Source organism: Python bivittatus, unplaced genomic scaffold (assembly GCF_059951505.1).
Source record: "Python bivittatus isolate LINGU-HERP-01145 unplaced genomic scaffold, Pbiv_v1 ctg000020_np1212, whole genome shotgun sequence".
In the NCBI taxonomy this organism is placed as follows: domain Eukaryota; kingdom Metazoa; phylum Chordata; class Lepidosauria; order Squamata; family Pythonidae; genus Python; species Python bivittatus.
This window is the reverse complement of record NW_028277030.1, coordinates 127150621-127177033: the sequence shown is the minus strand read 5'-3', so window position 1 is coordinate 127177033 and position 26413 is coordinate 127150621. Positions and strand designations below refer to the sequence as shown.

The following is a 26413-nucleotide window of genomic DNA, read 5'->3' as shown; positions in this document are numbered from 1 at the left end:
ATGACTTACAACAGAAGGCTGGTGAAGGTGCTGCTGAAGAGGTGTTTGCTGCAAGCCATGGGTGGTTCCACTGCTTTAAGGCTTGTATGAATCTTCATAATGTGAAAGTCAGTGGCGAGGCAGCAAATGCAGATGAGGCTGCAGCCAAGGAGTTCCTGGAAACCTTCAAGGAGATCATCGAGTAAGATGGTTATTTGCCCCAGCAAATATTCAATGTAGATGAAACGGGGCTTTATTGGAAGAAAATGCCAGACAGAACGTACATCAGCAAGGAGAAGACCATGCCAGGCTTCAAAGCTGTGAAGGATAGGCTAACTGTGCTGCTAGGTGGCAACACTTCTGGTGACCTGAGCTTAAACCACTGCTAGTCTACAACTCTGAAAACCCACTCTGGTTTTTCTACCATTTCATCCCAGAAGTGGAGAGGTACTGCTGTGTGAAAAAGATTGACTTTAAAATTCTGCTTGTGTTGGATAATGCCCCAGCTCATCCACCTTACCTGGATGATTTCCATCCAAATGTGAAGGTTGTGTATCTGACTCCCAACACCACCTCCCTCCTGCAGCCAATGGACCATGGAATGATAGCAACCTTAAAAAATACTATCTTCGGTGCATGTTTAGGCAGGCAGTCCAGGCAACTGAAGCAGACTCCCAGATGACCTTGCACCAGTTTTGGAAGTTGTACAACATCTACAAGGCCATCAAGAACATTGATGCAGACTGGCACAAGATTACCCCTGCGAACATGAACAGGGTGTGGAAACATCTGTGCTCTCAGTTCATTCATGACTCTCGTGGGCTTGAGGTGGCAGAAAGGGAGTCGCAGGCTGTTATCAGCAACTTGGTTCCCCTCAGCAAGGAGCTTCAACTTGACCTGGAGGAGCAGGACTTTCATGAGCTGCTAGCTGCACAGACAGAGGACCTCTCCAGTGAAGACCTCATGGAGTTGGAGGAGCAGCAAAAACAAGAGGAAGAGATTGAACCATTGAAGCGGTTCCAGACCAAGCTGATGCCAGAGGGATTCAGCTTAATTGAGAAAGCGCTATCATGGTTTGAGATGCAGGACCCTAATGTGGACTGCTTCACCAAGGTGTCTGCAGCTGTCCATGATGCAATCCAGTGCTACAGTGTCATTTATGAGAAGACCAACACTCAAAATTCACTGGACTGCTTCTTCAGGAAGGTGGAAAAAAGTGCTGTTTCAGTTACAGAGGACAAGCCTAGGCCATCTCCGCAAGCGCCTACACCATCACCACAAGTGCCTACGCCATCACTGCAAGCACCCATGCCATCACAAGTGCCTACATTGATGCTGCCGCTTATGTAAGGTATGAACTGTGCATATTTTTATGCTTGTTGGACTTGCAAACAAAACGGACTTATGAACAGCCTCTCAGAATGTAAGTAGGGGACTCTCTAATGCAGGAAGAACTGTGGTCTGACTAGACCTTCACCTTCTATTCTAATGGATCACAAACTCTTATTGTCCATACAATTTATAGCATCTATGCAGCATGTTTACCACTTATAAATTCATAGTGCTGAACTTTTGCCTTTATTCTTCTGACAGTAAAAAAAGAACTTTTGAAAACAATAGGATTTCCCATTGTAAGAATGAATCTCAGTGGTCTAACTACTAGAAATGATGTACCACTGTTCTTGCATTTTATGAGTTTTCTAGTGACTAGAAGGAACAGGTGGGGACAGATCATCCTGGAAAAAATCTATCTATACAGTCGCTAACAGTGAACACAAACTTGATGGCACATAATCAGGTGACTGGGTTCCAGTAATAACCAATTCAGTAAACCCAACTAGTAAGATAGCATCTTTTATAAGTCAGTTAGATTCAATGGAAGCAAAAGAAAAAAATATTTATGTTTTATGCTCAGTGTAGTATCGATTGGCTTAGTATGATACTAACTCATGGTTCATCTCTTAATGTGTGGTGTGAACCTGACCAAGTGTCTTATTCAACAAATCATGGTTTAGTATTAATAACTAGTTTGACAGCTTCTAAAACGATATCCTGCTTAAACAGAGTTTACTGAATAAACCTGAATTTGCTAGATTCACAAACCACCTTAAGCAAAAATCAAATCATATTATGGACTAGCACAATGTGTGAATCACACTGCATACTCACAAAGGCTCCTCATCCTACAAGATATGAAGGCTATGCAGCGCTTTAATTCAAAGCGAAAAAGGTGTTTCAAAGCACGTAGGATCTGCCTGCAGCTCCTCAAACCGAATGTGCCTTTTCCGGGGTTTGCGCTGCAGCTGCAGAAGACAGTCCCACGATCTTGGGGAAAGAAGCAGATGCCTTAAAGAACGGCAAGCTGGTGCTACCTGGGCGAGAGAGCCCCCACCCATTTCAAAGCACGTTTCTCCTTTCAAATCCCTACAAGTTACTCTTTCTTTTCTTCATTATCGCTAATCCAGGTTAAACATCCTGCTTGAAGTTTCCCAGTTCCCCATCGGCTGCTCGCATTCCCCCCCCCCCCCCGATTCAATCCACCCTCCTTTCTCTTTCCTTTCCCTGCCTTTCGGGTTCATTAATTTGCCAGCTGCACTCGAAGGAAATTTGGCTGACTCGCTTTTGAAGTGTCACCTCAGGCACCTAATTTTCTCTCGCCTCTCCCTTCGCGAGTCATATCTATAATCTCGGTAGCAGCCAGGTTCTTCCTGCCTGTTATTTTGGCACACGCATTTCCACAGTTGAGAGACGTTTTAAAAAAATCATCCTCGCAGTCGGGGAGGATATGCCGGGACCGCTAGGTCCGTTGGAGTGGGGAGCTCGAGCTCCTTCCTCCCCGACGAGCGCGCTGGAGGGCCGCCGCCGCCGCCACTCAGCTTCAGGCCGGCGGCCGCTTTGGGTTCGCGCCCCCGCCTCTCTCTTCAGCCTCGCGGCTCGTCAGTCTCGCGTTCTCCTTCCAGGGAACTCATCCTCGTCTCCTCCCCCTCCCCCGCAGCGGAAGTGACCTCCGCGTTGCCCGCCTGCTCTGCCAGCAGTGCTGGGCGGCAGCCGCGGGAGACGGCGACAGCAAGGTCGGCGCTAGTTGGTTCGTTCGCTCTGTTGCTTCGTCACCAGGCGCCGCTGTGTGACAGACGCCCGAGGCAGTCGGGTTCGGTGGCCGGGCTGCCAACAGCCGGGCCGAGCCGGCGGGCGACGCAAAGAAGCCGTAGCGGCAGCAGCGGAGCCTTCGGGGCGGCGGGAGGCAGGCGGTTATCCAACAGGGCAGGAAGGAGGCGGCGATGGCCATGGCCGGCGTCGGTGCCGAGCCTCCGCCGCCGCCGCCGCCGCCCCTACCGCCTCCAGCCGTACAGAAGGAGCTGGTGTACAATAAGCTGCTGCCCTACGGCGACAAGCTGGAAGTCGAGGCCGGCTACCTCCTTGCCCAGATCAAACTGAACCTCAGCCGGGCCGTTCAGCTTCAGGAGCTTTGGCCCGGCGGCCTCTTCTGGACGAGAAAGCTTTCCACGTGAGTGTAGCCGGAGATGGGGTGGGACGGGCTGCTTTTTGGGTAGAGACGGACGGGTGATCATAGGACGGAGCCCTTCCCTTCCCTTCCCTTCTGACTCGGAGTGTAATATTCGGTGTTGACACACTCCTTCTGTTACTAAGGCTTGGGGCCAATACTTTCATCAGCCCCGAAAAGTCCAGCCTGGCTGGAAGTCCACCCTTACCCTCCAACCAGCACTTCCCACCCCTCTGAGTCTGGATGTTTGCATCAAAGCAATATTTTCTTTCCTTTTTTCTCCCCTCTTGTCAGTGAGTCTTCCATTCACAGTAAAAATAAAGAGAGGAGGGAAACAGGAATTTAGGACATGTGCATTAAGTAATTAATACTCTGCTAAAAGTAATAAGAAGCTAACAAAAGGTCATGAGCATGTTTTCTTGAGAATATCTCAATTTCTGTTGAAGTAGGTTTAGGATTTAAGACTAAGAATCTGAGGGGACTCTCCTTTGGTAGGCATTTGCCCCTAGAAAGATTTTTGTTCTGTGTGTGTGCTGGTGTGTGAAATATATATTTATTTCTCTTTGGAGATAAATTGTATGAATGTCTTCATTATCATTGTTTTTTAAAAAGAGGGTAATAGAGGTTGGTCTGGTACATATTGAATGATTGTACTGTACAGCTATACCATTCCATCTTTGTCGATGTTCTGTCAGATCTATTTAAATTTTAAACTGCTTTCTCCTGAGAGCTTGGGATGGATAACTTTATTTTTTAAAAAAGAAGTAGTTATAATCCATTCTACAAACAAAAGTGTATTTCACAGACATTTGGAAAACTGTAGTTAAATAATTATAAAAGCAGCTCATATGAGCAACTGAAAAGAAACAGAGCTGTGTGAGTGGCCAAGCCTGGAAACAATAACTTTCTGTTGAAGATGGGTCAAAGGATGCTTGATCCTCCCTTTCCAGAAGCTCTGTTTAGCTTTTGGTTCCTACTGACAACTTATAACTTAAAATAAATATCACCTCGTCCAGAAGATTACTATTTTAAGCAAAAAGGAATAGTACGTGAAACATTGCCTTTGCCGTATTTTCTGATCGCAAAGCTTTACTTCTGTGAATTGAACAAAAATGCAGTTTGTTCCAAATTTAGCATCTAAAGCAGTGGGCAGTATATTTTTAATTAGATCAAAATTGTATAACACCCATATTCTGGAGTTCCTTGTACTAAGAATTACATTTTGCTACTCTCTTTAAGAAGCAAGCTGAGTTCTATGCCACATGTCTTCCCATTGTCTGCATTACTCCAGCTTCTTCAGAGTTTTGTTTGGTGGTGTTTATGCAAGTGACATGATCAACTGGGGGAGGAGTCGTAAGTAGTTGTAAGGTTGCAACTTGGCTCTTGAAATAACCTTTTGACTGGAGCATGTGCTGGAACCTTTTCATGGGAATAAACTGCCATCACTTCAGCGTGTGCAACAACTTGGGTGGGCTAATGTTTTGTCATCTAAAGCCTCATTTGGACTTTAGAAGAAAATGTTTGTGTTAGCTTACAGTATTAATGGTAATAGTTTATTTTACTTTCTAGTATGCAGCTAGTAAATCATACACTACTCATTGTTCCTAAAAATAGTTTATTCTTGTCAAGACTAGGATACGGGTTTTGTTCAGTGACTTCAGAAGATTCATGCTGCTTTTTGAAGCTGAATTATAATATGACAATACTTCTAGGTCCAAAACAGACATTTCATTTCAGTACACAGAACAAATCTAAGAAATTCTGCTATTTGTGGTAGTAGCAAATGTTTTATTTATAAACAATTTACTCAAACTTCTGTAAGGGAAAAAGCAGTTCTTCAAATTAAAAACTTCTTTGTCTTTTGGAGAATGATAAAATACTTTTGACCTGTATCCTTCCTAGGACTATAAAAGAGATTAGTTTATAGTTGTTACCTGCTGTTTATGAAGAAAGTTAACATTATTCCATGATTTATTTATTATTTACTAGGCTTGCATACTGCTCCAGTCATGACTGGCTCTTCCTATAACAGGTTTCTGTACTAAATTAATAAAATATATTTATTTACAAAAGCTAGTACTTAGACAAGCCAATTAATTATCAAGGTAGTAATGTTTATTATGCATCCAAGCAACAACTTGGAAATATAGCCAAACATTTATAATCTATTGAAAGTCCCACTATACTTTTGGGCATCTCGTTATATTTAATCCCCTTCTAATAATTTTTGAATAGTCAAGCCCTTTTATATAAACCAGCGAAATACTTACATTACATTACTGTCTCCAAATTCCGAAGGGCACTAACTCTAGCACGTTGCAATGCTCTTCCCACAGCAGTTTTGGAGGGCCAATACAAAAAAGTCCCATATGAGCTGAGATTGTGCTCCTGTGGACAAGGAGTTATTGAATCTACAGCTCATGTCCTGCTATACAGTACCATCTATAAGGACTCATGGACCCATTTTATAACTCCCTATTTGGTAAAATACCTGGGAAGTTCTGATCTTTTTTATGTACAGTTGTTGCTATCTGATCAGTATGATTCAGTTTCTTTGAACATAGCTAAATTTTGTTACACTGTCTTTAAAATTAGGCAAACTTTGATTGCCCACCGTTAACTGTAATATATTATCATGTTTTATTTAATTTTTAATGCATTTTTATTTGTAATTGTGGTCTGTGACCATAATAAAATATTGATTGATTGATAAATAGAAGAATTGGTGTTATTCATGTTTCATGGGCCTAACCATAAATGGTAGATAGGTTGTGTGTAATAGATTGCCACTTTGGATTTTGTTTAATAGTGCTACAATGATATTTTTCAAAAAAGAAGGAAAATACAGGCATGGACAAAAGACTGAATTTATCTGTGAAACTCATATCATACGATCAAAAGTATAAAGCTGATGTCTTTAACTGAATATGTTCACATATCACACCATATCATTGGTTAATCAAAATTTACTGAATAAACAAAAATTGGCTGGTATTACAAAATGGAAGGGGGAACAATTTGAAACCTCACTGAAAGACCCCTTTTCCCAAGGATTCCTCAGTTAAAAGATAATTATGATAGGTAGGAGCGCCGCTAACCTGTAAGGCACCTTTGTGTGTCACATGGCAGTTGCGGCTTCCCAGTGGTTCATTCTCCCTTTTCTTCTACAGCACATTCACAGACACATGGAGTAGTAACTGGATGAGCTTCTTATCCTACCATTCCCATCATATGGCACCTTTGTTCAGTGTGCAACTTGTATACGTGTTTGTGGCAACCTTGATAATAGGCTGTTCCTAGTTAGGCTAAACTTCCTGATACTTCCTAATTTGTCTAGATGAAAAGATTTTAGCCCTTATACCAAGGGCTTCTGCCCAGGTTTAGGAATACAGAAAGAAAGATTTTATTTTATTTACTTACGTACGTACTTATATTTATTTATTTATCATTTTATTTATTTATTTATTTATCATTTTATTTATTTATTTATTTATTATTAAATTTATATGCCACCCATCTCCTCCATGCTTTGGATCTTCCTGGCCAAAGCCCAGAAATATGAAATTGAAAGAATGTTATGGAAATCCTAAAACATAAGGGATGGCTGTATAACTTTATAGCTTTGCATGTGCGGAAGTTTTAAATGAGAACTAGTCAACCCTGTGACTTGTTGGGTCATCCTTTGAGAGAAAAGTAGTGTTGTCTGATGTGACCAGAATGAATGTTAAATTTTAGGCTGACCATATTTTTTCACCCCAATGCTGGAGGGTCCCGTGATCATCTAAGAAGAGTATAAATCATAAATAGAAAAATAATTGTATAGGCAAACAAACTTCAATAATAAATCAATATTTACTTTCCTAAACAGATAAACCATGGGCAGGCAAAAAAGCAGTGGGAGTGGGAGTCACTTCTGACTTCCTGCTGGCTTCCCCATTGACTTCACTTTTGGGAAACTGGTCGGGAGCATCGGAAATCACAATCACATGACTGCAGGGATGCTGCAACCGCCACAACTTCGTGAATAAAACTGGTGCAAACATTGTGGAAATTTCAGTTCTACAGGAGTAATGGGTCTCAGATTTTTTACATATTCTTTAAGTTAGCGGATTTTAGATACTTTGATTCAAAACTTGTGGTATAATGCATTGTTTGGGCTAACTTGAGAGTACAAACAGATAAACACAATGGGCGTTTTAGCAGTAGATTCCCTTCTGAAACCAATGAAGTCAAATCTCTAGCTATAGCATGGATTTATTTTTGGAAAAATCAAATTGAGGGAAGCCAATAATCTCATACAGAATTCCAAGTAAAGTCAGTACAATCAGCCTAGCTAAACGTATTACCTGACAGAATAAGATCTTGGGTTTCAATAGATATTCAGGGTTCATAGCAGAGAAGATGATTAGGCCCTCTGCTTGAATGCTGATAGATAGGCTCACCTCAATATTGCTTTCTTTTTCTTCCTTCCTTTTGAACACTATCTTCAGTTTTATAGAATAGAAATAATAAGTGCAAATCTTTGGAGTTACTGACTGTTGCTTGGCCCAATCAAGAAAATGCTCATTCTTGGGTATTCTAGATCTGGCAGCAAATCAGAAATTATTGGGTAACTAAATCCATCTTTCTAATAATTTTTCATGGAATGATAAATGTGTAGTCTAGTTTTCAGTTGTGCCATTGTAAAAATAAGATTAGCTGGAAGAGCCTTTCTGGAGAAATGAAAACTGAATTCCGTTTATTTTGACTTTGCAGCATGCCACTTTACCAGATAATTCAGTGATATTCCGTCAGACTAAAAAGTGGGAGTTGGTTACAACTGGGTTCATACAAAATGCTAAACCATAAAGCACACAGTACAACCAAACAGTGTGATTTACAAATCAAATCTGCAGGTCACTTGCTGGTACTTAGATTGTTGAGACTGATAAATCTCTGAGTAAGTGATTTCTGATTTTGGTTTTTACTTTTAATAACAAATGTTTTCTTTTTCCAGTTCTATTTATTATGCTGTTAATCCGCTTTACCAATTTAAAACATCCAGAGCATCTTGGAGGAGGCTGTTGGCATTCTCCCCTCAAGGCACCGATTGGGTCAATGTCTATTGAGTTTTCACAGTGTTGGAATACTGAATTGCTTGTTTCTTTATAACTCATCACTTAACATATATACTGATTATTTTTAGTGTTTTAACAGAGAATTATGCATGAAATACTAAAAAATGAGCAGAACTATTTGTTATTACACAGTCAGTGCTAGAGAAAGGCTGAGAAAGGCTGAAAACATAGTTTTCCTGATATTTATTGGTATTCCAATAAAAATATAGACTCTTTAGAAATGTGTCTACACAGCAGATACATATAGATACTTTGTTACTTGAAAAAAGGAGATGAAATACAGCTTATTTGGTTATTAACAATAACTATTGTCCTTTAGGGTTTGATGTGACTGCATAAACATCAATCTTGGAAAATATTCTTAATACTCAGTATTCTTGGACAATTGCATATAATAAAGATGAACATATTTCTGACAGATCAAATTCTTGTTTAAAAGCAACTAATACCATGCCTGTCATTATAATAATCAAGGTGTGTACAACAAGAAGGGATTTGTTTCTCACGGCATCTTGGTTACTTTCTAGTCCATTGCTCTCTCAGCAATGGTAGAAAAAGGATAGGGTATGCTGGAGAAGTTAATATTCTGTATAAATCTTGAATGTGTCACTGTAAGTGACTTTGTTTACAAGAAAGATTCTTAGAGTTACATTGATAAATATAAAATTACTCACATGGTTGCCTTACTAAGATGTTTTGAACTTGAGTAGATGTAGCGTGACATTTCTTCTCCAGTAACCATCTGGTTCTATCTCACTGTGTTTACAGCAAGATGTGTTTTCATTCTAATAGGAGTTATGTACTAATGCTGTCACAACGTGCTGAAGCAGTGCCCAAAAATTTGATTTGGCTTTTGAAAAGTCCTGTGACTGTAGAAGATAACCATATTGACACTTCATAGTATGTTGTAATTGTATTTTAATTGTCATTCTGTTATTTATTAAATTTTTATTTATGTTTCTAAGATGAAGTAATGGAATTATTGAATTTTCAGTGTTTGAAAAAATAGATTTACTAGATTACCTGAATACCAATTTCAGTTTCCAATGTCAATTTGTGGTCAGATATTTGAAATTTTGCAATGTAAGATTTATGAACTCTGTGTTATGATGATAAAAGCCTTGACTGGTACGCAGGCAGTAGAGAACAGCCTGCGGTCAGCAAAGATGAAGCACTTGTTACAATTAGCTGGGCAAGGTGAAGTCATGATGCATAGCAAGGAGTTATAAGGCCAAGAAAATGGCTTTGTCTGGGTATTTGAATGTTAGGGCCTCGGAATATAGGAGCAGATTAATGAGAGCTCTAAAATGAGCTCTAATCCATAGCAAGCAGAGTTCTTAAAACCAATTCTTACAGGACATGCAACTTTTACTTCAGTTGCTGGCTGCATTGAGAATGGAAATGATAAAGTATTGTCTCATTCTCTGCTTCTGAGGCTAATGATAGCATTTGGTGCTATAGAGATCTCCCATATGGCTTTCCTGACCTGAGCTGTTCTTAATTTCCAATACTGTAGTAAAGCATCAGAGTCAAAATTCATGATGCTTTTAATAGTTGTTTAAAATCTAAGATAAGGTTGCACTTGTCTTCCTTATTTCAGTGTAGATACTACAAATGTTGCAGCTACTTCTTAAGGTTATTTATTATTATATAGTACTTTACAATATGAATGAGGGTAAAATGATAGATTAATTTGTGTGTCCCCTATGATAAAACTAATAAGATCCTCCTTGGTAGTACTGAGTGTACCAACTTATCAATTTAACAACAAATAGTTACCCTATCCTGTTCTTTATATCCTTTGTGCACAGAGTCAGAGCCTTGTTAATAGTTGGTTCCACAGCTGGTTTATCCATGCAGAGCAGGATTGAGTTCTTGTAGGGCTGATAGAATGCTACATGAAGCTTTGGGGTGCCCTGTCCCCAAGAGGCAGGACAAGATATGCATGGCCTGGCTTAAAGAGTGTGTGCAGTCAGGAAGCATGGCTGGGTTTGGAGAAAAAGAGACTAGAGGAGGGAATCCCAGTTCTTGGCAACCTATACGTAAGTAGGAGAAGTTGGTGACCTGACCCACCTGACCCCCCCCGACCCCCGAAAAAAATTTCTGATGTCCCCTGGCCAAAGTCAGATCATTGTAGGAACTCAGTCTCACTTTGCCTGGTCAAACTAGCAGCCACACAGTTAGGCTTCTTCTCCTTACAACTGCCAGGTTTCTCCCAAGCTGGAAGAGAGTAGCCCGCCCAGATGGGCTATAAAACTTGAAAGGAAACCACAGGCCAGCAAGGCATCTGGTAGTTCCAGCACTTCTGCAAGACCAGGTCCTGTGGACTTTCTGCTTAGCCATTCTCTATCCAGATCGTATACCACCCTACTATCACACCCAGGCCTCACTGTTGCTGCTTGTCTTTAGCCCAGCTCTACAACATTCCTAGATCCCTTGTCCTGTGGCCCTGCAACCTGTATGACCTCCTGTTTCCCTCATGGACCAGCCACTTCCAGAATCTCCCTGCTATGAGATCATCTATTCCGCTCAGAGATAACCTTTAACCCTATTCCCAAGCCCTACTGCTGACCTTGAATCTGGCTTTACAATGGCCCTGCCAGCTTGCCTCCAGCTCTGCAACCTGCATAGCCCCCTGCTAACTTTGATCTGGCTTTGTGACCCCAATTGGCTCATGACCCTCATAGATTCTTAACCAACAATTAGAAAACCCTTGCTGTAGTATATAACAAAGGTGAAGACTTCCTTGGGAAGGGAGGTAAACGCTCAAGTCCTGGTTACTATATGGACACATCCATGTAGTGTTCTTGGCAACATACGGAAATAGTTTACTGTTGCCTCCTTCAAGCATATTATAAATCACTTTAGATATCTCTTGATTATTAATTCTCACGCACATAGGCTAAATTGGCAGTACTTAAGGGCAGAGAATCTGTCTAAATAGAAAAATACATTTAAGGTATCTTTATTTTTAGTTACTTTCTAAATAATTTTTTAAAAAGACTTAATGTATCACAACACATTCTCCTTGGTGGTTAACAATTCTTGTTGGAATAAGAATTCCCTTAAGTTAAAAACAAACATAGCTAGGAATAGGAACTGATGTGCAATGCTTCATGAATGTTGAAATTGTATTTAGAAACTACTCAGTCTTGCTCCTCCCATTCACTTTTTGATGTGACAAAATGAAAAACAAGAAATCATTCTGCCTGACGGGAACAGCAATTTGACAGCATATTTGAATGCTGACTTTCCTGTTCAACGCTCTCGTATAAGGGTTCACTGCTTGTTTAATATGATGATCCCTGAAGGAAAATATTTGCTGGAGAGCATGCATATAAGAGCATTTTATCAACACATAAATACTAAGAAAGTAAAAGCTGAGCCAAATAACAGGTCTAGCATATATGAACTGCAAATAACAAGTATTAAAAACAAAGAAAAGGATGTTTCAAATAGCAGTTCTGTTCCATTATCATTTCTGGAATTAATGCTTCTAATCCCTCTATATTTTGGTGGAGGTCATAATTGTCTCCACAGATATACAAAAATGAACACATTAATCAGACTTGCTTGTTGAAATAGCATGTTTCTTATGCTAAAAGGGTCAGTTGTATTTCATTTTCTTCCTCTGTTGTATGTTTAATTCCAATCATGCTTTAATGAATAAAATATATAAACGGTGGCAAAGATTTTTTGATGAGAACCCCATAAAATATTAATTAGACACACAAATATTCTGATATTAGAAAACATTGCAGATGAATGCAGAGCCAGCTTTTGTTGTCTCATGGATCACAGTTGTGATTTGCAAACCTAAGTGGTACAAGAATATTTGCTGCTTTACAAATTTGCTGACAATAAAAAGTTGGTTTCCCATTTTCTGACTTTTAAAAAATGTCCTTCAAAATGAATTCACATATTTAGGATAAGCTCTAAGCTGTTAACGCATGTTTTGAAATAGTTAATTTCCAGTGAATATAACAGTTCAATTAAATTTTTTAGACAAGAATGCTCAGTGCATATAATAACTGCTTAATCATTATTCATTATCTAGGATTTTTCAATACGTTCTCTTTTGCCTTAGATGACTGGGGGAAAAGCCACCTTTTCTGTGGTAGCACCCTCAAAGGTTCATTTGGTGTCCTTTCTTTCTGTCACTTGATGAAGATCTTATTTGCTTGGTCCTATTGCATGAGCCACTGAAGCAATGAGCATGAGCATGAAACTGAGCAAACTCAGGGAGGCAGTGAAGGACAGGAAGGCCTGGCACGATATGGTTCATGGGGTCACAAAGAGTCGGACACGACTTAATGACTCAACAACAACAACAACAATACATTACCATATACCTCCCAATTGATAGGATGTGGACAACAGTATTTTGTTTTCAAGGTAGTTTCTAAACTGGAGATCTTAGGTTGCATAGAATAGTGTGACCATCCTTGGAGCAAATGTAGGCTTCTGTTTTGTTTGGGGAATACTGACCAAAATGTGCTGAAACTGATTGGTATTATATCCTTACCATTAGCAAGGAGAACTGCCTGTGGCATGGGTATTCCCAAAGCTGGTAACCAGTCCACACCTTTCTATTTTACTAAAGAGTGGTGTGTGAAAGCCTTCATTGACAAAGCCAAAATGGATGGTGGAGGTTCAATATCTGTGAGTCCCTCTGGTGATGACGATGACACATGAAATAATGCATTTGGAATGTAAGAGGAGTATATGATAATAATAATGAATTAATGAATGAAATGAAAGAAAAAAATAGGTGTATCATGTGCCTGTGAAACTTAAAGAAAGAGGAAAGATGTAATAGACCTGGATGAAGGTAGCCTAATCTTGAGGAATGGGATTGATTAATACATTCAGGGAAGTTAAATACATGATAGAATGTATGACTTGGTGTCATCAAGATTGCTGTGGCTGCATATGGAAGTAGGAGTTCATAAGCTGGTGATAGTAGGCTGTTATTATTTATTGAATGGTGATACTGAAAGAACCAGGGATGAGTTGTTGGAAATACTATGCAGTATTCTGAATTAATGCATTGCAGGGTTTGGGAGTTTGGTTTTGGTTTTGATTAAGTGACATGCATGGATAAATAGGAGTGAGACAAGAAAGTACAGAAAATGACTGGGCTATTGAGAGACTCAAGTATGAATGAATGGTGATCATCTGCTTAGAAAAAGTCTGTTCATTTTAAGTATATGACTTAAGTGTGTGTATCCATGAGTACAAATGGAAAAGGAATTAATCAAAAATGTGACTGAATGATTATGTATAATAACAGAGAATGAATGAAAAATCATGTAAGAGGTTCTGGTTGTTATTTATTTATTTAGGGGGGAACATGCTTTGGTAGTGTCAGGAGTGGATTTGGGGAAGAAAATGGACAAGGAAGAAATGGAAAGAACTGAAAGGAACTAGAGTGAAAGAACTATTACAAGACAAGGAAGTATGATTCCTGTGTGAGAAAGTATTAGAAGAGACACCATTTCCCAACAGAATGAACTTCTTTTGTGTATATTGCATGTATTGTTAGTTTTGCTATTGCTGCATATTCTCCAAGTTTAAGTTCCCAATCAGTTATTGTCAGGATTGTCTTTCTTCCAGTGTTGAGCAAAGTTTATTCTCGCTGCTGTAAGCATATATTTGATTAAATTATGATGCCAATTTTTTTCTAAGATTATACCTAATAAGAACAATTGTGGTTTCATTTCAAATTTAAATTTCAAGATTTTATGTATTATTCTATGTTTGTCTTTCCAGTACTTTTGAGTTCTTTTACATGTCCACCATATGTGATAAAATGTTCCTTCTGTTTCATGGCATTTCCAACATTTATTACTGTATGATTTGTCCATCTTAGATATTATTGATGGAGTTCTATGCCGTCTGTAAAACATTTTGTTCCAATTTTCCTTTAAGTTATAACATAGTATGAATTTTATAGATTTAGTCCATATTTTTTCCCATTGTTGTATTGCAATTGTTTCTTTGAAATTTAGCATCCATTTTGTCATACAGTTTTTTGTTTGTTCTGTCTCTGTATCATATCTAAGTAAGAGTTTATATATATCCCCTAATAGGTGTTACTGATTCTGCTGATAGATGGTATTGTTTAATTGCTCATGAAGCAGAGATGTTACATGGGCATACCAAGGCATGCCCATCACTACCCACACCACTGAATTCTGGATCAGTTAAAGTTTCTGGGTGGTCACCAAGGAACGCCCCATGTGGAACATGTTGCAGTAATCAAGCTGTGAGGTGACCAAGGCCTGAGTAACTCTCTGAAGGCCTCCCCAATCTAGGAAAGGGCATAACTAGTGCACCAGATGGTTTTTATTAGCTCTTCAAGGTAGTCCAGATCAGGAAACCAAAACCAAGAATACTAATACTGGTGGTGGTGTGTCCTGGGTGTGGGTGCAGCTGTGGTGTGGGTGCAGCTGGTGTGGGTAGTGGTGGTGTGCAGCTGGTGTGGGTCTTCCGGGTTGTGTGGCCGTGTTCTTGAAGTTTTGTTCCTAACGTTTCGCCAGCAACTGTGACCGGCATCTTCAGAGTGCAAGAGCACAGACAGGAGCATGAATAGTACGATGTTCAGAGGAATAATGAATGACAAAATAAACTAGATATAGCTATATTTTCCTCTTTTCTCCTTTTTAATTCTTTTGCCTTACTATTTCTTATCCTTTTTCTGTAGTTTGCATATTGCATAACCCCAAAGGGAATACACTAATAGGTCTGTATATAGATATGTATGCATGTTGTCTTGACCTGAATTCATTATGAATTATTTTATTACTCCCAGTGTTTGTTTTTTCTGCTTTGCTATTTATTTTGATTATATTAACTTTTTTATTTTTTGCATTATATGCACTACCATGGGGACAATAATAAAAATAAATATCTTACCTACAGTATTTTAAATTTTCTTTCTTGCAGGTATCTCCGGCTCTATGGGAGAAAGTTTAGTAAAGAAGATCATGTTCTTTTCATCAAGCTGTTGTATGAACTAGTAACTATTCCAAAATTGGAGATCAGCATGATGCAAGGTTTTGCTCGACTTTTAATAAACTTGCTGAAGTAAGTTTTGCTTTACTTCATTCTTCTATATCAGTAATGATCCATGGCTGAAGATATGGATAATTAGCGTTAACTAAGTGACAAAAACAAATGTCAGGTTTGGTTGATATTTTGTTTCTGACCTCATGATGTTCTTACAAAGGCAATCAGAACTAGCTAAAACCTAGCCAGGCTAAAGCAGTAAGTATCCTTGCTTTTCTCCTAAATTTAGGAAAAGATTAGAGACTTAGTCATAGCTGTACAGCCTTGCAATTTCAAAAGGCATTTAAAACCAACTGCTGTATACCTCTAATTTTTACACTTACAATCCTTAGATATATATCCACATGGTATTTCTGTTTCCCAAAATTACACTGATTTAGGAAGTAAGTGTAGAAAAGGGTTTTGCTAAGCAAGAATCTAGATCAATGAACATGTAAGTGCCAGTTTTGATATAACATTGATGATATCTCAACCAGAAATGATGGAGATGGACTGTTGCGGTTTTCTAGCTTTACATTTATCCTTCTTTTTCCCTGTTAGTTATCCAACAATCTAGATGGTAATTAACTTGTTTGAAAGTTTGATTAACAGGTAATTCTGATTAAAATCTGGTTTAGCTGACACCATTGTAAGAGTTAGATCTGGATCTACAATTTTAAACAGTTATTCAGAGAGGCTTTCTTAAAATATTTTAGGTTGTCAGCTTACTGACAACCTAAAATATTCTAAGAAAGCTTCTCCGTGTAACTGTTTAATTCTCTGTGTAACTATGTAAATCTTCTGTGTAGAAGAGCTGATGTCATAATTTGTTTTTTTTGTTCATACCCTTTGAAGGTTATGAAATGGGATGTCAGTAATGATTCAACTTCAATTTCTGTATGTATGTGTATTTTTTTAACTTAGAAAAAAAGAACTTCTGTCAAGGGATGATTTAGAATTGCCCTGGAGACCACTTTATGAAATGCTGGAACGTATATTGTATTCTAAGACAGAACATCTTGGATTAAATTGGTTTCCAAAGTAAGTTTTTAAAGGTTTTGTTTTATCTTCACAGTATCTTCAAACTATTCTTAGGTTGAATTGTGTTGCTTGTAATGTACACGTTTTCTTTCACTGATCTGAATCCAAAATAAATTTTAAATAATTTCATTTTTCTTTTATTGCAGGCTTTCACTTCTCTTCTGTTTTTTTTTTTTTCATTTGCTCTTTGTGGCTCACAAATAAGCAACATGGTTATATTTCATTAGGTATACTCTAGCTAGTAAAAAAATTTTGGTAGTGCTCTCGGATCTGAGCTACAAAAATCCAAGCAGCCATTAAATGGTAGCAAAAACCTAAAGAAAGCTCTTTGTGGATTTTTATAGTCCAGACCTGATAGCCCTATTTTCGGAAAATATTATTCAATGTTTATAAGATGTGAATGAAAACTGACCATTCACAAATAGAAAAGTACATAAGCCCTATGCAAACACTTTGTAGGTTCACCGGAGGGTCTAATGTGATAGGGAATGTGGGTATGTAAGTATTATCACAGCAAATAAAAACCTCTTTTGTGCTTTTTACTCAGCGTGGATAGGTCATAGATTTGAGGAATGAGAATCTTGGGAGTTGGGAATGAATTTGCCCATATCCTTCCCTGCTTTTAGCCCTGCCTGCACAAAACTATATCCACTTTTGGAAACTAGCACTTGTAGTAGAGAGGAGGCATATCTTAGATGCGCTTTGCATGTGTGATGACCATGTTTTAATCCATTGCATCTTTAGGTAACAGCATTATGGATTGTAAGGCTAGAAAAGTCCTTTACTCTAAGCCCTAGATAGCTGACGCCAGTCAAAGCAGATGTTACTGATTTAGGTTTATCTGATTTAAAATGTAACATTGCTTCTATCTACCTCTATGAGGAAAATTCCTTTCTCAACTTTGAATGGCAGGGATTTATCTCAATAGTAATTCTGCTCCTAGAATATTTAGCTGGTCAATGTAAGGTGCAGTGTTTCAAACAAATACATTTCTAGCCTTGCTACTGCTTGCAATCTTTTAAACAGAGATGCTAATAATTGCATCTTGAACTTATTTTGCAAGGCATGTGCTTACTTCCAAGTTATGTTCTAAGTTAATAGTTCAGGCTTCAGTCGGGCAAACTGAATTAAGAAGTGCTTACAAAATTTTCTGCACTTAGTCTACCTTTGAACAACAGATTACCAGATAAAAAACTGAAAAGAGACCGAAAAAACAGCAATAAGTCTCAAAGCAACATTTCCATTTTTAAGGCAGGCTAGTTTAGAAATTAAATGGTGCAGTGCGACCTTTTCTCTCATGGTGTTCTGACAACATTGCTTACATTTTATATTTCACTTCGGGTGAATTTGGAAGAATGAATTAAAAATAAAAGGAATATGAATAATATCACTGATTTTTTTGTGGCTTTAAAATTATTTTGTTTAAAATGCTACAATTGCCTTTTTCATTATTTTGTTTTAAAATCTTTTTTCTTTATGTTCAGTTCATGTCGACCAGGCTTGTCTTCACCTAAAACATTTGTGCTTAATGTTTTACATAGGTGGTAAGGACAATTATTTTGCTTTTATTTAGCTCTGGCCTATGTGTTTTCTTTGTGCATGGCCTGTTCAGTTGTAACATTTGTCACGTACATGTAACTTCCTGCATATAAAACTGAAAATCCAATGTTAACATTACACCACAATTTATGGGAATGTCGCACTGTATTTAAACTTAATTACAATAAAATATATTTTGTGTGAAGTGGCTGAAAATTATAGATATTTGCTAATGTCTGTTAACAAATAAATTATAGTTAAGGTGCCTAAAATAAATTATACTTTATTTTAGGCATAATTTGCACAAAGTTTTAGAAATGCATGAATATAGTTTAATACATAGGTTGGTAGAATGACTAAAGATATAAGAGAAGAAAGAGTTATTTGAATTTAAAGTTAGTTTATACTTGCAGTGCATTTGTGTTAACAAGTATAATATATGCTAACTTCAATAGGATGTACATACTAGTAAGTATTTTTAGGATTGCAGCCTTAAAATATAATTATTTGCCATTGTACAACAGATTCTTGGTGTGAAAAAAATTAATAGTTTAGACAAGTGCTCACTCACTGCATTCACTCAGCTTGCTTAACCTAGTCAGCCACTAACTTAGTCATATCTTCTTACCACTGAAATGTGTATACCATAATCACATCACCTGAATCAGGGATTCAGGGATTATGACCACTGCCTGGTATTCAGGAGAGTATTGGCAAGGCTTCACTACATCAGTGGCTTCTTCACTATTCAGCAGGCAGTACTGGACATGGCTTGGGTGCTGTAGTCGATCACTTTTTGAAGCTTGGCAGCAGGTTTTGTAATGGAGTGCCTTGCATTTTCAGCCGAGTACACTCCCCCCACCCCACCATCTTTCCTTGGAAGATTAAGTAGGCGGGTCTTGAACACAGCCCCTTGATTAATTAGGTTTTTGGAGCTGCACAATGATAGACTTGGGGAAAAATAGTGGGATTTACAATTCCCATAGGAAAGCAACATGGCTTATTTATCATATACAGGTAGTCCTCACTTAATGACTGCCCTGTTTAGCAACCGTTCGAAGTTACACCTCTGAAAAAGTAACTTTATGACCAGTCCTCGCACTTACAATCATTGCAGTGTCCATGTGGTCACATGATCAAAACTTAGGCACTTCACAACCAGCGGGTATTTATGACCATCACAGCATCTGCAGTCATGTGATTGCCATTTGCATTCTTCACAGCCAACTTCCAACAAGCAGAGTCAATGGAGAAGCCGGCAGTGAAATTGCAAGTCATGGTCATGTGATGTCTCACTTAACAACCCATGGTGACTCACTTAATGACCACAGCAGAAGTCAGATCGTAAATCCGTCATGGTCACATGATGTCTTGCTTAACAACCGCATCCCTTAGTGATGGAGTTGCTGGTCCCAATTGTGGTTGTTAAGTGAAGACTACCTGTAATCTCTCAGGATTGCTTCAGATGCTTTTTAAGCAGTGTGGAAACTATTGCATTCTGATCCTGTATTGTGCCACTTTGGGCCATTTGTGAAGGAATACTGTCTGGTGCAAGAGTGGGTGATATGATTCTTTCTCATATTTCTCTCACCTTTTTCAGTTGGAAATGATGCTGAGATATGAAGAAACTATGTCATCTCTTTGCCATCTCACACATTTATTTCTTAAATAATGTAGCTGTGATATGGCAAAAAACATTTGAATTGTAGACTAGTAATATGGATTGCAGATCAAAATTGTTATCAATATATGGTAGATGGGAAATTCTGGGTTAGGAGTGAAACAAAACCACTAGAAGCTTTGTCTGAGATAAGAGCTAAAATGAGCAATTCACAAATAATATAACAATTATGGTTTTCTTGAAAACTTCTAGAGATATCTTAAAATTTAAGCTCAAAACTTCAGCCAAACCTTACCATTTTTTTTCAAGAAAAGATCCAAATTATTTTTCCAGAATTACTTATTTTCATTCTTAATAAGAAACAAGCCTATAGAATTAACTTATGATAAAACCACTATTATTGCAAGTCCTTCTTCTTACTCTTCCTTTCCAGAAGCCTGGGTGAAGTAAACAAATGTTGTCACTAGGGTTTGGGTTGAGCAAAGATTTTTAAAAATAATTTTGTTGTTTTAATATACAAAAATTAAGGGAAGGAAGAGATAGAAAATGAAAATAAAAAGCAAAAGCATGTTACAATACATATTTTTAGAGCCAGTTTGGTGTAGTGGTTAAGGCACCAGGCTAGAAACCAGGAAACTCTGAGTTCTAGTCCCACCTTAGGCACAAAGCCAGCTGGGTGATCTTGGGCCAGTCACTCTCTCTCAGCCCTAGGAAGGAGGAAATGACAAACCACTTCTGATATCTTGCCAAGAAAACTGCAGGAACTCTTCCAGGCAATCGCCAGGAGTCAACAATGACTCGAAGGCACAAAAAATCCCAAAACAAAGTAGATTTTTTTTTAGAAATACCATTAAACCTTGATTGCATGGAATACTACGTAACATTATATATAACAATATTATATCAATATATTACAATAATATTATATTGATAAAGAGCCAGTTTAGAACTAGAGGATAAACACGTATACTGTAATCAGCCCAAGATTGTAAACCCAGAGTGACATTGTCTTTCTATCATTAAAAAAAAATACATTTTTTTTGCTACATCCCATGCTTGGTAAATCCATAATTTTTCATATAGTGATAAACTCCAAATTTCAGGTATATAATTCAATTTCACATCTTAAATCATATTGTTTTTCCAAAGACCATATTAACAAACACATGGATATCAAACCAAAACAGGAGGATAGTGGGACAAACCCATATCCTATGCATTAATTTCCCTGCATTATTTTACATTTCCAGCTTAATGTAGTTAGTTGGCAGCCAGTCATTTTAACTCATTCTTCACAATATCCAATAAACATGAACAAAATCTTTTGGTGAATTAATCTTATTTTAAAGTCCTAGAAAGCATAATATTCTTTACAACCTTAACCATTGATATAATATGGGGTATTCTAAGTCTTTATTTCAAACCTTTTGCAAAAAACTTGTTTAAAAGAAAAAAGTAGATTTGAAATGATCTAGAACATATAACTGGACTGAATTGTGAAATTAAAAGATGTCTTAATTGAATATGCTGCTACACTGTAATTTTAGACAATCCAAATTCCTCTTGCAGCAACTCATGTGATTTAAAAACTTGATTAGCAATTGATATAAATTGTTAACATCTCTATTATTTCATGAATTCTGAACGAAAATAATTACCTGCAGTTTTCTAATGAGGAGTATAATTTTGGCCTTCAGGAAAGTTGCAAATACCTCACTTTTCCCCCAGGCACTGGGGCCAGGATGTTAATGGAGTTCTGTATGGATGTAGGTGTGTCAGTAATGTCAGTAATTAGATTTTTCAGGAGCCTCAATTTAGGGTCTTTTTTTCTTTAATTGATTTTTAATTTGGATCATGTTTTTATTTATACTTACCGCCCAGAGTTCCACTGATAGATGAGTGGCTATATAAGTTTGTTAAATAAATAAATAATAAATAAATAAATAAATGTAATTTATTAAGTAAACAAGGGTCAACTCATTTATTTTATTTGTTTCAATTTATATAGCCTCCCATCTCAACCTTGGTGCTCTGGGCTGCAAATGACAGTTTAAAAAAAATCACAATAAATACAAATTGGCAACTATGATAAAAACTATCATAGCCATCCCATGGGCTCTGTCATATACAGTATTCTGACTCCAATATTTCTGTCCCAACATCTTCCAGATATGCCTTGTGATATTCAGTAAGTACCTGTCAAGATAATAGAGGTGTCACATAACACCTCTCTGATTGTGTCCATGGTGGTTTTTGGCCTTGGTCACTAGGATTCCATAAAAAAATAAAACTCAAAACATATGTCCAGTGATAAAGCTGAACACTAGGAAAGTTAAACTCTCTGTCACATGATTGCCAAAATTTGGATTAAAAAATTAAGGGGTTTGTCTTTCTCATATGAACTTTCTTATTCATTTGTCAATCTGTTTAAAATAACGGTACTAACATGGGAAGACCTCTAAGTACATATACCGCCTTTGAAGTAATATTTTTATAAATTTTATCTTTCTGCATAAACTTATTGGGATTTTTACCTATATGTATTTTAAGTATATATTTTAATTATATAACTATATGTTAAATAAAGATATTTAACTATAAAACTATAGATTTGAGAATAAAAAATGATATGTTTACACTGACAAATAAAGACGTTTTTGGGAGAATTGCACTAAGATATTTAAAAGAATTCAAACACCAAGTAAAAGCCCAATTTTTACAAATTTCCATAGATACATTAGTGCCTATAGAAAATGTATGATACCTGCATCAGCTAATTAAGTAACCTAATAATTTACCAAACTCTTATACTATAGCAGTAAATTTTGGCATAGTTATCAATAATACATAACTTTTATAATGACTTTTATGTCCAGAATGTCCTTTGATTGCTTGATAAGATAGGCCATTGATTCCAATATCAAACAAAATATAAAAGAATATTCTTGAAAAGTTCCACATGATGTAGAAATAATTTCTTTTAATACCTGGTTGAAAGATAAATACCACATTTTAATCCAGTTACTTAAAAAAAAAAAAAGGAAATTTGGTCAGAAGTTGTACCAAAAATTTCCAATTACTATATCAAAGGCCTTTACTTGTCCAACATAAACACCACCGCAGTTTTAAATTTTTGTGAATATATATTTACAATAAGAATACAGGTAAACCTCGCTTACCAAAGTTGATGGTTCAAAGTTACGATGGTGCTGAAAAAAATAACTTTACCACCAATGACTGCATTTGTGACCTTCACAGCGTCCCTCAGTCATGTGATCATCATTACAGGCAGTACACTGTGCTTGACCTGTTGTTTTTCTCCCCCCCCCCCGCAGAGCAGAGAGATTGGAGAGGAAGGGATTACAAGAGAGTAAGCAGGCATACAGTGGGGAATACACTGGGCTGTTTGTGTAGCGCATTTGCAGCTACCAGTGCCATCGCATTCCTTTCTATGTGTATTCCCCACTGTGTACTTGCTTACTGTTTTGTAATCCCTTCCTCACCAATGAATGTAATTTTTTTTTTTACTCAAAAGAGCATCATTATAAGCCTCCAGCAATATTGCAACCGTAAGCGCAAAAAAAGCAAATATATGTTTCATACCACTCAATAGGATAGCTGTAGTACTGTGGACTTTTCCTGTTTTCATAGATTTAATAATAACTGTTATTTCCTGAAGAGATAAACATACAGCTAGAAAAACCTCTTGATTATGTATAATCTTTGGAAGAATTATGTTATTTAATAAATGATTAATCTCATCTCATTGATCTTTGACTCACTATGACAAAGTGTGAAAATAAAAAATTGAGATTTTATTAGTTTACAATAATTATATATTTTACTTGGAGCTTCCTTGATAATATGAATAATATTTTGTTGCTGTTTCAGTTGAGAGGTCAGTAATTTACCAGCTCTTTCCTCTCATTTCCACTATCTTTGCTTTATATGATTCAATAAATATTCTGTATCCAGTACATAGAGTGAATTAAGTTCCAATATAGCAGATACAGTGGGGCAAAAAAGTATTTAGTCAGCCACCAATTGTGCAGGTTCTCCCGCTTAAAAAGATGAGAGAGGCCTGTAATTTTCATCATAGGTATACCTCAACTATGAGAGACAAAATGAGAAAAAAAATCCAGAAAATCACATTGTCTGATTTTTAAAGAATTTATTTGCAAATCATGGTGGAAAATAAGTATTTGGTCACCTACAAACAAGCAAGATGTCTGGCTCTCACAGACCTGTAACTACTTCTTTAAGAGGCTCCTCTGTCCTCCACTTGTTACCTGTAGTAATGGCACCTGTTTGACCTTGTTATCAGTATAAAAGACACCTGTCCACAACCTCAAACAGTCACACTCCAAACTCCACTATGGCCAAGACCAAAGAGCTGTTGAAGGACACCAGAAACAAAATTGTAGACCTGCACCAGGCTGGGAAGACTGAATCTGCAATAGGCAATAGCAGCTTGGTGTGAAGAAATCAACTGTGGGAGCAATAATTAGAAAATGGAAGACATACAAGGCCACTGATAATCTCCCTTGATCTGGGGCTCCATGCAAGATCTCACCCTGTGGGGTCAAAATGATCACAAGAATGGTGAGCAAAAATCCCAGAACCACACAGGGGGACCTAGTGAATGACCTGCAGAGAGCTGGGACCAAAGTAACAAAGGCTACCATCAGTAACACACTATGCTGCCAGGGACTCAAATCCTGCAGTGCCAGACTTGTCCCCCTGCTTAAGCCAGTACATGTCTGGGCCCGTCTGAAGTTTGCTAGAGAGCATTTGGATGATCCAGAAGAGGATTGGGAGAATGTCATATGGTCAGATGAAACCAAAGTAGAATGTTTTGGTCTAAACTCAACTTGTTGTGTTTGGAGGAGAGAGAATGCTGAGTTGCATCCAAAGAACACCATACCTACTGTGAAGCATGGGGGTGGAAACATCATGCTTTGGGGCTGTTTTTCTGCAAAGGGACCAGGACGACTGATCCGTGTAAAGGAAAGAATGAAGAAAATAAGTATTTGATCACCTATAAACAAGCAAGATGTGTGGCTCTCACAGACCTGTAACTACTTCTTTAAATGGCCATGTATCGTGAGATTTTGAGTGAATACCTCCTTCCATCAGCAAGGGCATTGAAGATGAAACGTGGCTGGGTCTTTCAGCATGACAATGATCCCAAACATACCGCCCGGGCAATGAAGGAGTGGCTTCGTAAGAAGCATTTCAAGGTCCTGGAGTGGCCTAGCCAGTCTCCAGATCTCAATCCCATGGAAAACCTTTGGAGGGAGTTGAAAGTCCGTGTTGCCCAGCGACAGCCCTAAAACATCACTGCTCTAGAGGAGATCTGCATGGAGGAATGGGCCAAAATACCAGCAACAGTGTGTGAAAACCCTGTGAAGACTTACAGAAAACGTTTGACCTCTGTCATTGCCAACAAACGATATATAACAAAGTATTGAGATGAACTTTTGATATTGACCAAATACTTATTTTCCACCATGATTTGCAAGTAAATTCTTTAAAAATCAGACAGTGTGATTTTCTGGATTGTTTTCCCCATTTTGTCTCTCATAGTTGAGGTATACCTATGATGAAAATTACAGGCCTCTCTCATCTTTTTAAGTGGGAGAACTTGCACAATTGGTGGCTGACTAAATACTTTTTTGCCCCACTGTATACTGTAAAAGTTTTATATAGTTCTGGTGTAGGTTGTCTTCCATACATACTCAAAAGGTTTCTTTATTGTCCAAATTTTGTTGTTTAGATTTTTTACTTTTATTCCATGAAGTGTATGCAGTAATACCACCAGCTAAATATGAAAGATATTCAAGCCACCTATGTATAATGTTTAAATGGTCCTAGATGGTAATTAGCAAATTTGAAAAGTATTTGATCAGCTGTATTGCAATAATGAAAGCCACTTTGGAGTACTAGTTAAGGCACCAGGCTAGAAACAAGGAGACTCTGAGTTCTAGTCCCGCCTTAGGCACAAAGCTAGCTGGGTGACCTTGGGCCAGTCACTCTCTCTCAGCCCTAGGAAGTAGGCAGTGGCAAACCACTTCTGAAATCTTGCCAAGAAAACTGCAGGGACCAGTCCAGGCAGTCACTAGGAGTCAACACTGACACAAAGGTACCGCCCCCTGCCCCCAAATTGCAATAATCTTCTTCTGGATCATTTATTTCTTGTTAATTGAAGTTAAACCCCTTTTCCAGGCCCTCAATTTCTGCCTCCTATTTCCCACTGTGAGCTGGAGCAGAAAGGTGAGAGGCAAAACAGTGTGGATTTCCTTTTCTCCTGGAAAAGTAGGCTTGGAATAAGCATCTGGCAGAGTTACAACAAGCTCTTGCTGTTTTGATTTCTGACCTTTTAGATAGTATGGTTTGGTGCTTTTGCCTCCCTACTGTCTACAGGCTTAGAGTAAAACATAAAAAGAGGAAATTTCCTCTTCTTGTACTCTGTTTTTGCAATGTTCCATGACTTCAAAGGCAGGACTGCCTCTTGATGTATCACATATTTATGATTTTTTAAAAAATGTGACAGTAAGAGTTTCC

The 26413-nt window shown here is 37.8% G+C and overlaps 1 protein-coding gene across 6 annotated transcripts in view; it reads left to right on the top strand.

Annotated features, from left to right (window-relative positions):
- The first annotated feature begins 2980 nt into the window (after positions 1 to 2980).
- PSME4 (proteasome activator subunit 4) overlaps positions 2981 to 26413 on the top strand; it is a 101437-nt gene continuing 78004 nt past the window's right edge. For 4 of the 6 annotated variants that reach the window (XR_015797630.1, XM_088149349.1, XM_088149340.1 and 1 more), the window contains exons 1-4: positions 3180 to 3484; positions 15547 to 15687; positions 16573 to 16689; positions 18174 to 18233. Coding sequence is in view for 5 of the 6 variants with exons in the window: in XM_088149349.1 (XP_088005475.1) it covers positions 3258 to 3484; positions 15547 to 15687; positions 16573 to 16689; positions 18174 to 18233 (545 nt within the window). In the remaining variant the exon portion in view is untranslated. Of the gene's footprint in view, positions 3485 to 15546; positions 15688 to 16572; positions 16690 to 18173; positions 18234 to 26413 lie in introns of all 6 variants that reach the window. The other 2 variants (XM_088149371.1, XM_088149378.1) reach the window with 2 other exon arrangements.